We start from the raw sequence: 21,672 nt of genomic DNA on the forward strand, positions 1-21,672 counted from the left end.
TCAACCTTAAAAAAATCTTAAAATAGTGATATCACTCATGAAAGACGCGTAAAAGTATCATTTGACATTTGAAAGAGTCACGACTCTTTTTGGCAACCTTTGACTCACTCATGAACGAATCATATCACTCTTGAGTTGAAAAACTGGTGAAAGTATCATTTTACTTTTACTTTCTGTAAATTTGACGCATAAAAGTGTCATTTGACTTTTTAACTCAATAGTGATATGATTCGTTTATGAGTGAGTCAAAGGATGCTACAAAGAATCATGACTCCTTCAAGAGCAAAAAGACATTTTTTTATTCAAATGACACTTGCATAAATGATACCACTCTTTCTTCATTTATTGTATCCATAATCATAACGAAAAACAAAACAACAAAACAGTTTGGCATGATAGTGTGTTAGACTACTCTTCGTTTATGTGCTTTTCAATCGATTTTCTTGCGCTGCAATAATTTTGACAATTCCGCACATATACATACATTCACGTTTGTGCTTTCCAAGCGTTTTTAGAAGAAAAAATAACACCTACAACTTATAGTTGTGCTACGCAAGAAGCTGTCGAACTTTTTCTGGCTCAATAACGTTGTTTCTTATTCCTCCTACACGTACCGTATCAAAAACATAACCACCTGCTGGGTCAAAGTGCCGAAATATGATTCGGAAAGGCACACAAATATACTCGTACGGTACAGTGGCACTAAAAATAGGCCTACGATAAGGTAACGACAGCATACTGTATTTCACCGAAATGAAACCAAAGCAGCGTAAAAAAAATTATATGAAATCAAGAAATGTTGGCAAGTAAACTGGCGGTTCATGTTGTAGGACAGATCTCTAGTAAGAACCGAGAAAAACCCCTAGTCCTTTTTTATCTTTTTTCTGTTTCTTGTACAATTCGCGACATCTTCGTTCGGTGAATTGACTTATTGATTATTAGATTGTACAAATGAAGCTTTGTAAAACGTTTTACACACGATTGCTTGACGTTAAATTTCAACAAGAACGATCGACACCGTAGAAGGCAAATTTTGAAACATTTTCACTTTTCACTCAACCATTTAGAGCAAAAAAATACTGGAAAAATCATCAAAGATTTTTTAAATTAAAGTTTCAAAATTTGTTGATCTAAATGTTGTCTTGAAAAGCGCTCAAAATTACCTATCTTTTTCTATTATTTACGTCAAACAAACTCAAATATGTCAGTAAAAAAACTACGCTCAAATTGTTTTATTAGTTAACGCAAGTTAACATTTACAAAATAAAAAAAAAATCTATAACGGTAACGCAAGTTAACATTTTAAAAATAAATAAATAAATCGAATTTAAATTCCACAAACGAGTTAATCACAACAGCAACGTGCAAACTGCATTTCCAAAGTTTGATAAAAAAATTTCCACACAAATGTCCGTGTCATCGATATCGTATAACAAGACCATTTCATCTCATTCGGTTGTATAATAAGGCAATAAACGTATAATGCGTCCGTAAAACATTTGATCGAACCAGTCAAGCGCACACACGCACAGCTTTCAACGTTTCCAATATTCCACCGCACCGCACCGGAAGCAGATGAAGTAATGCTCGCGCTAAGGAATGTTCTTGCAGTATGCACTTTGCGAAGAAACCAACTGTTGCTTACCTTCTCTACGGTCTACGGGCTATTTTGGACCTCCGTGCCAGTGAAGGCGTGTACCCGTCGCACCAAACGAGGGTGACGCGGTTTTTATGACCGATTAACAACCCTACTTATTCTCTGCTTGCAATCCGAAACCGGGCATCGAGTGTGTGAAGCGAACATGTGTGCATGTATTCTACGGACGGAGACACGTCAACCAAACCCAGCTGTGCTCATCCTCACTGCCGTGTGTACGTATCGTCGCGGTAAGGGTGTTTCTCATTATGCACTCACAAATTCTCACACACAATCTTTAAGAAGATCGACACATTGATACTGCGCGCTGTAGCCGTACTCGTGCACAACAAAGTTGCAGTCAATCGCTTCGCTGTATCACACACCCATCACCACACGGGCGCACTGGTTTTGGAAATGCATTTAAACGGTCGTAAAATATAATGCACTTATGCGGTCATAACAACTGGAAGCACAAGAGAGATAGAACATGGTAAATGTGGAATACCACGCTATACGGCAAAAGAAAACAAGCAAAGCAGTAAAAACAGCTGTCACAACCTACTCTGTCACCAATTACGTGCATGAAATCTGTTTATTCAAATGTTCCATTTCTTACGCTACAAAGTGCGTCATAAGAAGAGCCTGGAAAATCTCAAATAACCCCAATGTAATCTCAAATGTGTAAAAGTTTGAAGAGAAACAAGCGAATGTTAAAAAAAATTTGTTCTTGGGTATCATAATACTATAACATCCTCTTTGCGAGCGTCATTATTCATGCAGTTGATACACTTGCAAGCTTTTCAATTTCACGATCAGAATAACCGTGAAAAGGGACGAAAAAATAATTTACAGCTTTATGCCTGTTCCGTTCGATGGTTATAAACGTTTGTAGTAGGAATTAGGGGACGTATATTAGCAAAAAAATATTTATCGATTAATGATGACATATTGATCTGAACAACTAATTTTAAACGAAAGAAATATATGCAAACAAACTACAAAAATAGTGAATATTCCATCTGTTTTACACCATTGTGTACGTGTACAGCGCGAAATTGAAAATTAAACAATTTTTTTAGTAGTTGATGTTCTCTTTTCTCTACATGGTAATGACTTGAAAATTGCATAATTAATTTATCCATATCGTACATCTTTTAAAATCAGTCAAATCATATATTTACTCGGATTGGAATAGTTTTAATGATAATAATTGTTTTATTTAATTTCAAAAAGGTGATTAGCCTTGCAAAATTATAATTTTAAGTTGGTCTAAATGATATAATTGAATATCATTAATAAATAAAAGATTAGATACTAAAAAGCTAAAAAAAATATCTGAACATTTGTTTAATTGAAATGGAAAAGCCATAAATTTAATATTTCTATTTCTTCACAATACTTTATATTCTCTAATAACAACTGAACTTGTAGTTTATATAATGCTATATTTTAATTTTAACTTTTCTTAACTCAATATTACATATGATTTGGTATTTGAATTTTTTTTTGAACTTCGAAACTTTTAGTATGAAAAAATCTAATCTCAAATATACAGGCTAATTTTGCTCATCTGTTGGTATGGAAAGCTAGCACCGAATAAACAGCCAACTTAAACATTAAGTTATAGCATTTTACTAAACTACAAAAATTATACAACGTAATACAGCTTTTCTAAATTGTTTATAATTCATTCGCCAAACGTTTAACAATCTTTATAGCTTTAGTATTGATCATCTAAACTTACTAAATAACTAAAATTTCAATATTGATTGAAACTGCTATTCGAATCTGCTGTTGATTGTCTGTACAAGACGTAAATTAAAACTACTGAATTGTTTTATTATCGAAACATATCAATATTATTTTAGCTCGAGGAATATAAAAGCTGCATACTTCCATAACTGATACACAATTTAAACCACATCTAGATCAAAAATCAAAAAGACTCCCGGCTCCCACAAAACAACACTCCAAATAAGTTGACGAGCGTTTGATTGATCCATCAACTTTTTCGGTCACGAATATCATTGTCGGTTTTACTTCGATACCATCAACATAAAACACCCGAGCGCCCCTATCGGTAGCATAAAAATTCAACCACGCGCCAAACCCATGGACATACTACACAGTTACACTGTTCATTGGATTCTTGCCATTCTTGATTGACCAGCGTCACGCTAGATTCTGTTAGCGATCGAAAAGTATTCCAATACCGCACCATTATTGATCGACTACAATAAGAAAAATCGTTCGCTCGGGTGCAGCATACAAAGTAAATTGATATAAAAATTGAGTCAGACACACTTCTACAGACAATTTCACTCGACTTCAGGCTGTAGACATACACGCACACCGTAAACAGAAGTCACGTGGTGGCGGCCAAGGTGAACCACAACACGCAGAAGATTGCTCGCTATCGAATCGATATTCATAATTCTAGCTTTTTTTCACTTTACTCATATTTTCAGTCACAATGAAACGGTAGCAGCAGTTTGCTAAAACACACCGTGACAGCATTTACAATCGTTTCGCGATTTTTCGCCATTCTTTTACCATTTCCCTAACTGTGCACAAACCACAAAACTCAATTTTCACATATGGTGCATCACTGCACACGGAAGGCGTACAGCTTATAAAAGTAAAAAAAAAAAACAAATTGTGTGCCCTTTAAAACCTAAACATGGGAGAATTTGTATATTTTTACAAACTGTCTCTATTGTTCGAGAGTATTTTTGTTCTGCTTCTCTCTTCCTGGCAAACTCATTTGTCAAATGCAGCAAGAACTATTTGCCGTGTAGAACTATTCTCTTAACATAATTAATTTGTCTTCTTTTTTCATATACAATGAATTCCATTTTTTTGTTGGCAGGCTGCCTCAAACAAGAAAAGTTCTTTTAAATAAACATACTGAAACCTTAAGCAAGTAAAAGCAGCAATTAACTTTTTCAACAAATTATATTTAATTTAGCAAACTTTACAATGAATTAAGGTGTGCGTTGATTTTTCAAATTATTTTACATTTCAAAATGATCACTACCTTATCTAATAGATACACGAATTTCCAATATAACATTTTCATAAATCAATGCAAAAAGGGAAATGGATTCGCAAAACAAACATAGCAAACAAACTCACAAATGTATAAATAAAAACCACCAAAGCATAAAAACACTGTTTGAAAAATTGCTTCTCACGGGGAAACAAAATACTGCTAATATACAAAGTAAACAAAACGACCCATCATTTCACACAGAACGCTTAGCTGTAGCTCGAAAATCCAAAACAACTGTCAAGAGTGCCATAGCCGGCCAACAAAAATTATATGCATAGTGAAAATAAAACATCGTGACATTGTTCCGACGATTGCGATGGGAGGGAAAAAGGGTTCGGTAGAGCAATTTGAAGGAGAAGCTGTAGTATTCTATCCTGAATTTAGTCTTGCGCAGTATATAGGCAAATGGCAAACCAACGAGCCCACCGCCGCCGCTCGATGTCCAACGCAATCCGCAAGGGTTATTATGATGAACAGTTTAATGCCCTTTTGAAAAGTGCTACCTTCACAGTATTTTTGCAATTAATTTACAAAACAATAACTTTTAATAAACTGTAGCGTCTACAAATTAATCACGATAAAAAAAGATACAAATTGAATATATAAATAAATATTCCAAAATCCGAATTTGGTGACACCAAATTTGGTACCAAAAGTTAAACGCATTTAAAGCGTGAACGTTGCCAAAATGGGTGAACAAGAACGCGAATGATCGCGAGAAGCGAGACAGCATTCAACGAGTACGAAATGTGAGAAAGTGAGAGTGAGTGTGAGCGTGAGGCCGCATAGTGGCCCTTCCAAAACAAAATCATAACAAAGAAAGTAAGGGTGCACCCAAGACAAAGTGCGCCCGAAAAGAAGGTGGCCCGGTTGGTGGTGATGCAAACGTGAAAAGAACAGAACGGCACAGTGAAACGAAGCCACCAAACGAGGATACAATGAGCAGAAAAGAAAGCGACGGCACAACATATTTTCCCGAAACCGGTCATAACGCACGCGTCAACCGTTTTTCCCCGTCTCACTCTTGCCCGTCGGCGTTGATATCTGTCCTCTTGTTTTATCGTAAACATTCGAAGGGAAAACATCGCCTCGTTCGACTGGCACCCACTATACTCACCCTAGCCCGCTGGTGCACATGGCGCTGGAACAAAAATAAACGTGCCCAAAGCGACCGTTTTCATGCTTCCACCCACCATCCGTGCTATTACGAGCTCATTCCTTACGACCCCAGTAGTTGTGATTTGCGTCCACCTTTGACAGTTATGTTACTTTTTACTGTACTCCATGTGTGTGTGTGATTGAGTTTTTCCTTCTACAGTATAAACTAAACAATCTATTGTAAAAACATAATTCAACAATTTGAAACCATGCTCGACCAATGCGCTGCAAAATAGCAAAATTTCTTTTATTGATTATCCTAACGAACAGGTCAAAAACGTAGTAAAACGATTGCGCAGGAAAGTCTCCGCAACACTTCACCCCGAAAGTTGGTTGTTTTGAAAACATCTGTGCAAGCAACTGTTTAAACTGTGGAAATGGAAATCAGTTCTTCCGCAAAAGTAAGCCGAACAGCTAACTGTTCGCAACCAAGTTTGAGAAGCCTCATTTTCCAAGTGATTACAAAACAAATTTAATACTTGCAGAAAGTAGCAACAACAACAAAAATAGACTTCTTCTTTTTTTGTGTGTAATATCCCAAGAGAAAGTGCGTTCATGGAAAATGTGGGTGGGTAGGTGGGTTTACTTTTGGACTATTTTTGAGCATATCTGTAACCGGCGGACAAAACAAAGCCAATTCAGGGTTTTTGCGTGGGAACGTGGAACAGAACCCGATAACATTGCAATGCTATTAATAGAAGACCGACCTTAAGCGCATGGAGAGACGACATCCGTGTTAAAATTTAGCTTTTCTTCTAAGGGGTAATGCACGGAAGTTTTTAACTGTCCGTCACGACATATTTTTAAACATTAAACATCACAACAGCACGCAACATTACGCGATATGCTTCTTTGTGGCCTCGCATATTTTTGCCTAATTTTTTTTCAATATTTTTTGACATATTGAAAATAAAATGTATTTTTAATCAATTTACCAAAATAGAGTTTTATGATAATATTAAATTATCAAATTATAAATATAGTATTCATAGTTACACAATGAAGAAAAACAATTAATTTATACTCAAAGAAAAACAATTAAATATCATCAAAAAAATTGTATTATTATAAATTCACCACAAACACGATCACTTGAATGCAGCTTAACCTCAAAACCTATTTTTGCTTACATGCATTACACATACACGGTAGTAACCTCCAATCTTACTCTGCTTATTTGGCTCAGTAAAGCGATGTCCATCTTGGTCTGCCTGGGCTAATGTATACGACTATCTGTGGCTTGAATTACCATAGCTGAATAGTTAGTCAGAAAACGTACAGGACCAGTAAATACCCTTGTACATGAATGAATCATTGGTTTTTCACCCACCTTCACCATTTGAGTGACTCATCAGTGCATCAAAAGATTGTATCAACATTGGAAAATTGGGATGAAATGACAATAGTAAACAAATTTACTACACCACTGGTCTGACCAATATGTAATTCCCGTTGATTTTATACGCTCAAAGTATTTTAACTCACATGATACTAAATACACCAGACGAAAAATTATTTGAATTTGATGTAAAATACCTTAAAAGAGAAATAAAAAAAGCGGATGCACCCATTGCAATTTGCGCAAAGCGAGACACACCAATATAGATACAATTTAAGCCATACAGAACATAAAACATTGTATTCTACTCTATTAGCACAACAACATGGTGAAACACCACCCATGTTTGTGAGGGCCACCTACCAATTCGAGTACACCACCGCACGGGTGTTGCAATTAATCACAGACGCGACTATGTTTACCCACCCACCCTCCTTCCCCGTCCACCGCAGACACTCTATACGATCTTTAATTCCAATTCTCCAAACTCGAAGTCATCTGTCTCAGGGCCATCATGCAAGCTTTGAAGACAACAACAAACAACAACAACGAAACCGAACAAACTGAAGGTGCTTCTCCACCCCTTTGCTGACGGTGGCAATGAGCATTTAGCACTGATCTATGAGCAAAAAAAACCCACCCAACCACCCACCAAGGTACGACGCGCGTATCTCACCAACACACGCACAGCAGGCCATTTACACAATCGACCAAGTTGGCTTAACCGACAGCAGCAAAAAAAAACCCCAAGCCACCTGCAAAGTGGCACACTTCGCGTTCAACCGAAACGCATACAAACAAACATACGCATACAACGGCAAAGTGGACAGAGTGCAGTACAATACCACCAAAAACAAAAGACACACGCATGCAAAGCAAGAAGAAAAACAATGGAAATATTTTGTGTGCACGACAGGATGCGATTGTGTACTATTTTTTTTTTAAATTTACTATTTAGTTTTTCAAAACCACTGGCCTGGCAAAAGATAAACCAACTACGCATACTCTTATATTCGTATTAATCTTTTTCCTTCGTTTATCGTTTTCTAGGGGTTCTCTCGCTTGCCAGTCCTGTTGCTAACGTCTTAATGTGTGACCGATGACTCTCAAACACAGAGCCGAACGATTCGTTCAACGGAAAACGCCACTTATCACAGTGCTATTGCTACACAGCATTCAACATACACACTGCGAGAGGACACAGCACACACCAAAAACCCCCAGTCGTATACGGTGTGTCAATTTCTCGGAGGCATTTGGAAGCAATTGGACGGGATTGATTGATTAACGAGTGTTATCGATTGATTGCTGGGTGCTGCTATAATCCGTCGGAGAATTCTAATAGCGCACTATCGCAAACGTTTCATTAGGTTGCATGGAATATTAAATCCGTCCGGTAAATAGTTTAGCGTAATTTGCATTACATTCGAATTATATAATTGAATATCATCCACAAATCTGATATCTATCTAATAGTCTTTAAAGCATCGAACGCAGAGTGATGTAACTAATAAAAAAATCAATAAATCAGACAAAAAAGGCTTGTGGCAATGGAATGCACAGTATTTGTTTGTTTGTTCTTTACGCTTTTATAAATATACTGTGTCAATCAACAATTGGAATTGATTTTTTGTGACACATTGTAATTTTTATGTTTTGTTTTTTTTCTCTCTCGATTCTCGATGTTTTTCTAGTGTTCAGTGTGTATAGTACGATATTTGTTGTTATTGTGTTTACATAATATAATAGCAATTGCTATAATTGGCTGGCTAGATAACGGATACAATGTATCGGCCATAATTAGTCGTAAAACAATTTAAATAAAACATAAAAAACGAACCCCCTACAGCTCTTTACAGAGCTATCAATCGATTCATGTAAATAAAAAAAATTTAAAAAAAATGTCGCATTCGTTACAAAAACCACGTACACAAACGTAAAGGCGTGAGCAATTTAGTGCTGCAATAAACAGTGATCGCCACAAATCTCAAAGCTTTCAAGTGCATGATGATCATCATTCACTGACAGCAATGGCTTCTCATCGTCCCTAACTGTGCAAGCAACCAACAACCCTTGAACTAGCGAATAAATTTACTCACCTTGGCGCTGAATGAATTGGTTTATGCTCACTGCTCACACACACACACCAACAATCTCGTCTGGTATTATTTTTTTGTCCCGCTTCTCCTTCCGCTGTCATCGTTGCTACGGTATGCAGCAGCTGTTTTCGTGTTGCGCGAGAGCTTTTGTTCTTCCTCAATGATTGAATTTGTGATGGCTTTGTGTGCGTACGCTCACCAATCAATAGCGCATAACGTTTAAGGGGTGCACCATTTCAACCTTCGGTAAGGTATTCGCATTGTAAATGCCCAACCACTTTGCTCTTCGTGTGAGTGTTTTGCGCTGTTGTGTGTTTTTTCCCTCTGCACCCGTGTGCCATAACGTGTGTTTGCGTCACAGTAGGCTTTCATTACACTGGCACCACTACGTACAAGCTAACCGCACGCACACAATCATACAAACGCACCGTATATAATTCACGAAACGTTCACGCGTTCGTCACATACATTTCACAACTACAAACGTCCGGTGTATGTTTAATCATGCTGCTCACTTGCTGATTACGATTACGCGAGTTATCACATTTAGAAACGGTGATCGTTTTGGTCACACAAACACACACACACACACACGGACACATGGTCTGCACTGTATATACGCAAAACGGTAGATAATTGCGTTATGTGTGTGGCTATGCATCGCATGACACGCGGATTACGACTTGATTGCGCATTACTTTGGGGGTCGAACGAGACACAGAATTTGCACGGGCTTTTGATGAAGTCGGAAAAAACAACCATTGCCAACAACAAAAACAAACACACACACACACACTCGCGTATGCACGCATATACTGTGGGATATGAGGAAAAACAACATCCTCTTTAACCATAACCATCACCACTACACACGCACAACCATACTATCGTACACGATCTGTGAACTCGTTTTCTTCGTCGTTGAGCATTTCGATCGCACTGAATTTCACTAAGCCATTTTTTGCGTTTAAAGTCAGCATTTTTTCGTGCCTCTCTTCTGCTATGATTTTCAGCAGTTAGGTCTATTTTTTAGATACTCGTTAATTATTTTTTTCACATCTTTTATGCACCACGATCACAACCAAAAATTGCGGAGCCGTGTACAACTTGACTTCCTTTTCTTCTTACATCACCATCAATAGTCATCGACATGAATCTCACACTCATTCGAGCTCACTCATAGATCACGGGATATGAGAAAAACTAGTAACAAGTGTAAATAATCTCATTAAGCGCAGTTCGATGCCACGAATGAAGAAGCCACTGTTAGTTGTATCAACTATTTTCCAAAACAAAACAACGTAACAATTGAACAATCATAATCGATGCACAGATGCACGTATACACGTGCACCTAAGTGCTATTGCACTAACACGCACGACCGATCAGTCAATGCAAAATAAACATAAATGCACGCCGGAGCGAAACGTTGCGATACGCTTGATTTAGTACAAATTGATTTCACAACCGAGAGAAACGAAATGTAAAAAAAAGCAACAACACAAACCTCTATCACAGTTTGGCTGCATTCCACGCGAGTGCATTCGGTGCAGATATTACGCACGGACGCAAAGCACTTCTCGACGACCTGGCTACACGTAATACAGCACAAGTTGGTGCTGGTTAGCTTCGGGTGTAAATTTAAACGACAAAGAAGAAACGAAACGGTATTGGTAAAGTATTTCAATTGGTTGGGTAGGTTAATGAAAAGAATATCCAAAAACCTAACGAAAAACAACGTAAATATAAATTATACTGTTTGAAATCACCGAAAAATTTACCGTAAACTTTACCAACCTCACATGTTTACATATGTAAAGTGTATGGCCGGAAAAAACCAGTTCAAAACTATATTTTAGTTTTTTTTATGAAATTAGTACTGAATTTTATAAAATAAAACTAAGGAAAACGACAAAGGAAAATGTAACTCAAGATAAGATTTCGTTTGTTTTTGCTATTAATCCAAAATCAACGTTCTCGAACTGTGTATTTTGCGCCATTATCACGACTAGAAGGACCGACGAGAATACTCTATAAAAATAGTACTTTGTTTAAAGCATCTTCATCCTGTCGTTGCTATAATCGCCATCATAAATCTGATAGTCCAAAATCGAAAAGGGATGTTAAATTACGAATTGGGACAGTTTTCAAAACTTTCAATACCATTTGATGCTTCTGCTCTTAAATCAAAGCACTTTCATCTAACAAACAAAACATGAAAATGTGTGCAAGTTGTAAAAGAAAACCCTTCGACTAGAAAAAAGATGATTCTAGCTAACCTTTTTCCACTTTGCAATACGCTGGTGCAGCGCAGAAATGTCAAAGTTTATAAAGTTAGCAACAGTTGAGTGCACAAATACAATTTAAAGAAAGCAAAAAACAAAACTCCATCGCATGAGAGATTCCGTTAAACTTTTTAAAAGAAAAGACCTACGACCATGACATAAGAAAACACGGGCCTTTAAACTATCCGAAAAAGGTAACGTCCCTTCAAAGGTGCATTTGCTTTAGGAAGGAAGTCGTTTTCCTTTTCACGTCATTCCAAGATTTTCCAAGAGCCATTTTTACAGCAGAAGATGAACCTAAAAAACAAAAACCCATACATATCCGATCTCAGTTCGGTTTCTCAGTAGGAATGTACATACATATGGGGTTGTGTTTTTCCTTCAACACCCCTTTATGCTTCCTATTCCTTCCTAGTCTTTCCTATTCTCGTGTGCCGTTTTTTTTTTTGAGATGGTGTTAGTTTTCCGAAACGGAATCCCGTTCGGATGGGAATATTCCTTCCAGTAATGCTTGACAAAGTTGAGTAGTGATCGTTGTTGATTGAGAAGCGGCCGTTTGACTTTTCCTATCGTGAAATCAATGTTACTTTTCGCACGTGAACAATGTTTGCGATGGTGTCCTTTGTCATATGCATCACAATCTGTTCGCGTGACATTCTTTAAAGATGGTAAAAAGTCACGAATGAAACTAGACGCACACAATACACACACTCTGTTTTTGGGGTAGAAACAGTCAAATAATTGTGAAATGCGACATCAACCCGATTGATTTCCGGACAAGCTTCTCCCCGTTTCAAACCCGAACTATTTCATTGGGTTTGACTTGTTTTTAAAGAGTTGGCTGCTCTCATTCACGCTGGCTGGCTTACGACTCACAGCTGCTGTTGGTGTTGCTGCTGCTGCTGCTGCTGCTGGCTACTGTTGCCGTGTTGTGTTGTGGAGCCACAAGCCCGCTTCTTCACACGGTGTCTTGTGTGTGTCACAATCAAAAGGTCTACCGAAGAAGATGATGCGAACGGGAAGAAGAAAGGCGGACTCCAATGAACCAACGTGCGACCGAAAGCACACGCACACTGAGATGGTTTTACTCGCGCGATTCGTGTCTACACCATTCTCGCACATAATCACACACAAGTCTTGAGGCCTCCTCTCTATAATTGGCTCGTATCTCGTAGTGAGTTGCGTGTTTTTTTTTTTGTTATTTGCCTTTCTCGCCCTCTCGGCGGACGTCAAAATCGTCCACATCCTACTTCACCCAAAAACCATCTCATTAGGAACGATGGACGGAATTCACTTCTCACTGGGAAGGGGGTAGGTAACTGCTTCTGCTCACTTCACCGCTTGTGGGGTTTTTCGCTGGCACTTCCTTTTGCACCCCTAGCCAATTTTCGTTTCGCGTTCAATGCTATACGACAGATTTTTTTTGTACTCTTCACTCAATGAGTTTGCATTTGCCGACGTACTACCTTCACGCAGGGCTTCCTTTGCTGCCTTTAACCCCTTTCTTCACCTTTGGATGAACGAATAGTTCGGCGGAAAATCAACTACTGTGCTGACGGTCTTTGTGTTACGCTGTGTGTTTTTTTCCTCCGATTTTTCTTACACTCATTTTGTTGTTTTATATCGTTTCTTTTCGCTCACGTACAGTGTCTTTACAGCTTTCACCGTACACATTTATGGAGGAAAGCTTGTGTCACACGTCGGCACGTTTCACGTACATCGAGCGGTCCGCGGAACCAACAAACGAAAATGTAAAAGAAAATCCCGAAAACTTGCCAGCGCACCACCACTACTGGTTTGAGAATTATGCAAACTTCATCAATTGTAAAGCTGTAAATATGCTGCTTATCAAAATGCTATGAAAAATTCACTCCCAACCGAAGAAGCAGCAACAGTCTAGCAAAACTTCTTCAAATCGGCACACGCATGCATGGCATGCTACGAAGGAATAGCAATGCACACATCATAAAAACACGCAACCATACGTCCGCACACACAAACACACACACACAATCACCCACAAACACAAATGCATAAGATGTGCGTGTGTATGTATGTGTGTGTGTGTGTATTGTACCCTTCGCTTCTCGCAAATGTCAACCGCACAAGGACTTTTATGGGATTTCTGAAAGTTTTGCTGAGTGATTTTTTGTCTCATCCTTTCTCTCGTTCGCACCACTCTGTGCAAAGGATACCGGCGCAACGACGACAGAAGGATGCCGATTGCCACTATGCTGCACGTGTGTGTGTGTGTGTGTGCGTGTGTTTGCATGTGCAATGCAACAATGTAACAATGGTACAGGGCTCTTTTGCTACTGGACGGTGCAGTTAGGAAAGCAAAATGGTATTAAAAAGACAGGATAAAATACTTGTTGGTGTTCTGTTCCTCCGTGCTCCGGAGCACACGCACATGAGTCACATACACCTATACACACATCATACACAATGTATCGTAACATGCACGTACACATGTAGTACGCAATACTCGTTCATCGGCTGGTTGATAATTTCATTTCCTTTACCCATATTTCACCTTTTCCCCTCGCGCCTCCTACGTTTGCTGTTGGTTCGTATCTTCGAGAAAGAACGAGTGATTTCAAAAATACATCATTCGCGAGAAAAGGGCACTCGCCGAACCACCAATGGTGATAGTAATGATTATGAACATGTAGAGAAGTGAGGAAAGCCAGCTATTTGCTACTCAGGGGCACCAAGCGGATCGAGAGGAAAATGGAACGGTGCAAAAGTAACAGGCAAGGTAGATCCGTCAGTTACTACCGAACGTATGGGGATTTCCGTCTGCACTGCAATGAACAACGGAATTGATTATTGAGGGCACATTTTCGGTTATTTCCTTTCCCAATCTCAACGCCATCGCACGATTGTTCAATTAAACCTATATTCTACCCTTACGAGGTAGGATCGTCTTGTTCTCTGTACACTCGCCATCCTCATTCCTTTCCACGAAACTAGCACCAACCTTCTCCACGCATTACAAATTTCATTTGTTCACACTAGCTAACAACGGAATCACCCGTGGCCACCGTATAATTACAAGTCCTTAGCGCTCAGAACCGACTGAACATCCGCATGACCAATAGATTTTTCGGCAGCTGGCCACTTCCGACGACCCCCGCGCACCCGCAATACACGATACCGAATCACTTTCAGTCGAAAAATCACCTTAAACGGCCGCAATGAAAAATGTACAACACGCAAAGATCGCCATTTTATTTTCTTATTGTTGTTGTCATTCCTGCTCTTCAGTGCTCTACGCACTGTGGTCGATTTGTACGGACATTACCATATATCATTGGTTGTCACTTCATCGAGTACATTTGTGTTAAAACATAATTAAAGTGCTAAATATCGTACAGTTGTACAACAAAAATCCAATAAATTTTATTGTTTCTTGACTCAGAACTTTGAAATTAAGTCAAAATTGCTGAATTTCAAACATGCAGTACGTGTAAATTTAAACATTTTCTACTAAATCATTGGAAGAACTGCATAAAAAAGCGTAAATTAAACCGTAAACAAGCAAAACTGTTTTCTTAGTGTTTTGCAATAATCAATTTCATTAAAATATATTTAAAATCATAATATAATGGAACAGCTTTAAACGAAGATTTCAAATCAACGCAGGATCAACTGTCAAAATACATACCAAATATTTAACGAAAATATACTGTAGGTATTCGAACAGCCTGTGTCGTATTGAAATATTTCACGCAAAAAGGCGCGAAATTTAACTGTCAATAGATTTTCAAAGAAACGGAATAGAAACCATGTTGTTAGGGAAACATGCCGGGAAATCAAATTCTCTTACGAAAATCAATTTATGCGTGATGAAACGGTCAAGTCCAATTATTTGCAAAATATCATTGCTGTATAGTTCACAGTATATGACACGCGGTAATTTGAGGCACACTATATGAATTATTTGCTTGTTTTCCATTTCCACCCCCCTTTTGATATGTTCAAACAACAGAATCAAAAAGGAAAACACGACAGAAATATCATAATCGCTTGATAATGGGTTATGACTTCCTAAAGCAACAAAAAGAAATCATTATCGAAAATGCTTATTCACTAAAAACTCTATATCCTCGCTATGAAGCTATTCAAAAAAGGATTATTATTTATATTTGCTAGTTTAGCATTGTGAACGTTTGTAATCTCATTGCCGTTGTATGTACCGATACGTGAATTAACATTTATTTATTCTCACATTTCTTATTATTTGCATTCGTTTCGTCACGTGTAGTTAGTTTCCTTTTTCCTCTTCTCGCCCGTAAAGAATGCAAAACGTAAAATGGTGTTATTCATATGAAACGGCACCATGTATGAAGTAAGATGTACTCTCACAGCGAGCTCAGAAAACGTATGATCCATTTTCTTTTTTCTTATTCCATCCTGGTTAATCGAAAGTAATGCGCCTATAGCGCGCCAATTAGTTTATGCGTGTGTCGACATTTGCACTTTTGCTTCTTTCCTAAAAGAGATTTATCTTACAAAGCTCTTTTGTTTAGAGTTGACTGCACACTAGCAAGTGGTGTAAAGAGGTGTTGTTTTATTTGTATTTTCTTTTGCCAAAAAATATTTCTACCTCTTCACAAACCTCTTCGAATCTACAGCCCTAGGGTGTCGGCTTTTGTTTTACTATAGTTATGGATTTACCTTGTCGTTTCGCAACATTGATTCGGGGACTTGCTTGTATACTTTCTGCTATCGATTTTTTTTACTTCTTCATCCTTCATTCGCTAAAAGTCAGTCCATAGAATAGCGATGAAATGTTGTACTTACACGATAACTTCTTTTGCACTCTACATCCCCACACACACACACGATGTGCACTTGAAAGTATGCGAGACTCAAACATTTGCTGACTGCTTAAGATTACGAATGAACTTACGTATGATAGCCATGTACGGGTTAAAATCATACGTCAATGAAAACTTTTTTTCACATTAACTAAGAATGGGTTTTATCAAATTCCTTAGACGTCTAGAACGTTTCCAAAATTTGTAGAATCCGTGCGGATTTCGCATAACAAGCAAAGTGTCGAGTCTCGGGTACTTCCAAATATGCTTCTGTGTAAATGATGAGTTACAATTTACCCTGGCCTGTTGTAAAGATGACTGATTTTACCGGAATCGAATCGAACTTGGAGACCGAATTTTGAACCACAATACAAGAAATAAAACAACTATGCATGTGCAGCAACAAGATACTATTTCAGCTTCACACGTGCGCGCTAATGAAATCTAACTAAAAGATATAAAAATTTGGGATACTATCTGCCACCTATAGCTTTCCTGCTATCCCTAGCTCGCTATAAACACAAACTCTTTTCTACTGCTTTGTAGAAATTGTACGGATTTCTATAAACAGTTTAGTTATCTTTTGCTTTCGTTAAATCTAAGAGAAAATATGTTGAACATGTAAAGAAAACTAAAAGGAGGAAAAACAATTTCCAAATTTAAAAATATATATATATATACCTTCAACAGGATTCCCTATTGCAGCTTCGAACGTGCATTTGTGTTTGCTTATAGTCTAGGAGCCCTTCGTAATTTTGTTTCGACTGCCAGTGTCCTAATTAATTTTTGTTTACCGAGCGATTAAATTCATTTTTATTAATAAATGCATAGAATTGGGGTATCATTTGCTAGCGAGCAGTATGCTAACAAACTCGTTAGATACAATGAAAATGTTAACACTTTTACTAAAGTTCATGATAGACTTTTATATGTTATCGAACCACAAAGGATATTACGAATGAGAAAAAAAAAACAAATTAAAACTTTGTATAAGTTCCTTTTGAAGACAAAACCTTACATCTGTAACAACATCCGGGAAGTATGTGTCGCTATGTGTCAACATAATATGCTGGTCTTAAATCCAAAATGCAACAAGCACTTTCTATTTAACACAAAAAGAGTTATTCCCAATCTGTTGAACCTATAAACCAACGGTGCCGAAACCTGGGCTACGATAGATTAATAGCAAGACACATTTGCACCTGTATAAAGATGCGTCGTTTCATCGTACATTGCGTCATACGATTTGCATCTAAGTTGCCGTTAACTTCACACTAAACGCGGCACTACCATACCATCATCATCTTCCATCCTATATGTGGGGGTTCATTTTCTGCTACACGGTACTCAGCACTCTACGACGGTCGTCCACCAGGTCGCTGTTAAAACCGCGCCCTTACATAGACGGCACTGGCGTCGTGCGATCCGTAGCCAAGACGTTTGGCGTGTTTGTACACCTCGTTCGAAGCGGCCGTAATAGGCAACGATTGCTCCAATCCGTCCGCTAGACTTAGCGCGAGTTTGAGGTCTTTCTGCATGTGCTTTAATGCCTGATGAGTCGGAAATTCGCCCTTGATGATTGCTATTTTAACAGCACAGGCAAATAGAAAGATGAACAGCAACGTTTAAAGGCCACACGTAAAGACAATAGGGGAATATAAAACAATCGTTGCTTACCATTTCCTTTCTGCAACATCATTTCTGAGGACATGCTAGTTAATTCTAGCACCTCCAGTACGTCCTTCTGCTGCAGTCCAGCACGGTCCGCTACAATAACAAATTACAGTATTTAAAATTTAAAATGAAGTTGGAGTTGAGCTGCACCTTACTTACCTAGTGCCATCGCTTCTGCTACACCGGCAAGCGTTATTCCGGAAATCATCTGCAGAATCAGATTCATCTTTGTTGCATTACCAACGTCACCCAGGTAGAATGAGTTGCGGGAAATTGCTTCGAAACAGCTTTGACACTCCTCGAACAGCAATCGATCGCCACTCGCTAGAATGATAAGCGTTCCCTCCTCCGCTTGGTTCTTCGAGCCTTGTATCTGAAGATAAAATGAGGTATACCGTTAGAAATAAACGTAACATTACTCCTTCAGGTGGCAAGATAAAATCCGGAAATGCTACTTACTTGTGCTTCCAAATAACGTCCTCCTTTGGAGATGATTGCTTCATTGATGTCATTGGAAGTTTCCGGATCGACACCAGTCATCTCCACGTAACCCTTGCCGGCCAGATTTGCCGACATAACGCCGCAATTCCCAAACACCATCTGGAATACGGGAGCATCGTGTCGTGATGGATTAAAATTATGATTTACATCAACGTCTACCCTTGTGTTACTTACATCCTTTGCAACCTGCGGATCAGACACGCAAGAATATGTGACATCAGTCATTTCTACCACATCGGACGGGGTATCCGCAACCTCTGCACCGACCTCCTGGAACTTGCGACATTTGTTAGCGCTCCGATTCCAAACCACAACCGAATGGCCCGATTTGATCAAATTTTTTACAATCCCGCAACCCATTACGCCCAGCCCGAGAAAACCGAACTTCAGCTGAGATGCTTTGATATTGCGCGATTGTACCGCATTCGAAACGCTTGACATGTCGATTTCGGGCGTCGCTGGTCGGGTGACAGTGACCGGACGGTTCAGCAGATGCGTCACCGGCGCATTGCGTCTAACCGGACTAGCATAGCTATCGATATCCAGGGAAGCCAATTCACCGGAATCATTCAACAGTTTCTTCTTGCGTTTAGGGGATGGCGCGCTTGTCACACCATCATCTAGCGTGGCTTTCGCCTTGTTGCCTACCGAACGCACCTTCGTGACCGATGCCTATTGAACCGGAAAAGAAAACCAATACCAATTAGTCAACCCGGGTTATGCATGGTACGCAGTGGGGATGCACCAGAGCTACACTACGGGGTCTTAATCTATAAAAACCAATAACATAATGTTGGGATGCAAATTTCAACAGGAATGGTGCCAAACATGAGCAATGAAATGTAATAATCGGTCACACACCACCTTATCCACGTTCAACTTGATTGGCAACGAAGCACGTACTTTCTTCTTGGCTGACTTCTTTACCATCGGCGTCGAGGTGGCATCTTCCACCGATTCCAGGACGGCGGGGGTCGACGTGTTGTTAACCGAGGCTGCATCCTCGGCTCCACTTTCCTCTGTACCGCTGGCAACGCCTTCACGGAGTCTATTAAATTCTTCGTCCGGATCCGGCCGGTTAGCGGCTTCGTTTTCTCCTACAAACAGCGGCTGAAATTTCTGTTGCGAAGGTAGTGACAATTAAAACATTTGCTCGACGCTCATCAACATTTGCCATCATCAAATAGTGACATTTTGGCAGGGTAAATAATTACCTCCGGATTTACACGGAATTCTTCTATCTGTTTCAAAGCCTCTTTGAACTGGGCAGTTTTGCAGGAGTTGAGCAGCGTTTCCTTGAACTCCAGATACGGCTTGATTTGCGTTTCCTCGATCCAAGCACTGTAAATAAAGCATATTTACGTTGTTAAGTAGCCATGGATACATCTGCAGGCCGAGTTAGACGCTTCTTTTCGCATTGTTGTTGCTACTCACTAGTTGTTGGAACCGAAGAAGAAAATACACTTCACTGGGTTATTCTTTTTGACTGCAATTTTCCGCAGTTCTGCCGGTGGAACCGAGATGCGGCCGGGCCAGGGCGAAAATCCCTTCATTTTGGCCCTACACATAAGAACGCACGGAATGAGAAGAAAAAAAATATCAACATATTACTAACAGTCGTCACATGGATGCAGTAGAAAAACAACACTCCTTGTTTGAGGTTATGTTGCCTATTCTCCCGCTTCTTTCGTTGCGACATCGATGCGAATGCAGAACCAGAACCACATTCACGCAAACAGTTTTACGATGCCGACGCACGCTCCGTCTTCAAGCCCACGAATACACGGGGCGACCAAAACAGAGTTCTTCCACTGGGCACTGAAAATTGGTGCCGTACGGCAGATCACTCACCAAACGAGATCGTTAACAGCGTAACCCGTGCTGTCGGACATTGTTGTTTGTTTAATGCTAGTCGCTGCTTGGAAACTGTACCACCGCGCGCTTGCTGTTTGCTATTCTGCTTCCGCTGTGCCTGCACTTGAAGGATTCCACCTCCGGGATCCGCTTTTTCGGGCTGACTCGTCGTCGCAGCACTCGACCCGCACTCTTCGACGTATATATTCGACTGGCTGCTGCCCGCGCGTACGCACTTCCACACGCACACACTCAATCAATTAAGCCGTCCGATAAGCCGACGCCAAGCCGACGACGATGATGGTGGCTGGGGGTGGCCACGCTTAATGTGACAATTATGCACACGTAGTCAAAAGCACCAATGCAACTCAAAGTGCTAGCCGAACAGCTTTTCCGGCGTGCCCTACGGGTATCGGATGAAAACTGCTTCAAGTGTTTTTGTGAAGCGACCGCGCGTCACTTTCGTCACTATGGTGGTGCGTGTGTTTGCGCTTCCTTTTCGTACGCGCGCTCAATGTCTATCTCTTTCTTCTCGCTCTCGCGTTAACCCTTCGCACACACACATGCATAGGCAAACTTACGGCAAGCGCTGGAAGATGATTGCCACCGTAAAAATTCTCTTTGGCGGAATGTATCTTGGAACCGAAAACAACGACCGCGGTCACCACCAGCAAACTATACACTTTCGTACACACGGTACACGTCGAAGGCGTTTACAGACCGGGGATTTCTTCACTGTAACCGCTTGTACAAGCTTTTCTTTGGTCAAGTTTTTCACAAAAGTCCGTGCTCACTGCTGCAATCGGTGATAATAAAAATGGCGGTTGTTATGATTTTGATGCTTCCGAGCACTTGACAGACAAGTCGACATAACTGAGGCTATGTGATGGACAGTTGATAAAACACAATCGGGGGAAACATTTTTTTTTGCAAACGAAATTAATTATTCTTTCTGGCAATCGAGCAACTAAAGAAAATTGTGCATGCAAAACAGCTTTGTAGATTTTTGGACTGGAAGAAAGATCAGAATCGATACTTCGGATGACCAATGTCGACTTTCGTTTATTAAAATTGATTTAAGAATGATTTTGAAAATTTGCTATGAAAAAACAACAAAATGATCACTTGATAAAATTTCCTTGAAATATTATTAATTTAATAAAACAAACGAGAAATTATAAAATATATTGACTACAATTTTGGACTACGCCACCCACCACTGTGCGCAACGGTCAGTTCAGCAACCAT

The 21,672-nt window shown here is 39.5% G+C and overlaps 2 protein-coding genes across 24 annotated transcripts in view; both read right to left on the reverse strand.

The window, feature by feature from the left end:
- LOC125766101 (AF4/FMR2 family member lilli) overlaps window positions 1–14,834 on the reverse strand; it is a 76,939-nt gene extending 62,105 nt beyond the window's left edge. For 5 of the 21 annotated variants that reach the window (XM_049431741.1, XM_049431739.1, XM_049431740.1 and 2 more), the window contains exon 1: window positions 14,756–14,834. The gene's annotated coding sequence lies outside the window, so the exon portion shown is untranslated. The other 16 variants (XM_049431723.1, XM_049431725.1, XM_049431730.1 and 13 more) reach the window with 15 other exon arrangements.
- A 916-nt stretch (window positions 14,835–15,750) lies between these two features.
- Window positions 15,751–21,269, reverse strand: LOC125766123 (putative oxidoreductase GLYR1 homolog). Of its 3 annotated transcripts, none has more exons than XM_049431795.1 (9): window positions 20,422–21,269; window positions 20,005–20,130; window positions 19,785–19,911; window positions 19,435–19,689; window positions 18,745–19,242; window positions 18,529–18,669; window positions 18,229–18,442; window positions 18,073–18,162; window positions 15,751–17,977 (listed from the first exon to the last, which is right to left on the reverse strand). In XM_049431795.1, exons 1-9 carry the CDS (start codon window positions 20,460–20,462, stop codon window positions 17,778–17,780), a joined length of 1,692 nt encoding a protein of 563 aa, XP_049287752.1. In that variant the 5' UTR covers window positions 20,463–21,269; the 3' UTR covers window positions 15,751–17,777. The 3 variants fall into 3 exon arrangements, with proteins under 3 accessions (XP_049287752.1, XP_049287754.1, XP_049287751.1); XM_049431797.1 differs by having other exon boundaries at window positions 19,474–19,689; window positions 20,422–21,268; XM_049431794.1 differs by having other exon boundaries at window positions 19,432–19,689; window positions 20,422–21,268.
- Between the last annotated feature and the right edge of the window lie 403 nt (window positions 21,270–21,672).

The sequence above is a fragment of the Anopheles funestus genome, chromosome 2RL (genome assembly GCF_943734845.2).
Source record: "Anopheles funestus chromosome 2RL, idAnoFuneDA-416_04, whole genome shotgun sequence".
NCBI lineage: Eukaryota > Metazoa > Arthropoda > Insecta > Diptera > Culicidae > Anopheles > Anopheles funestus.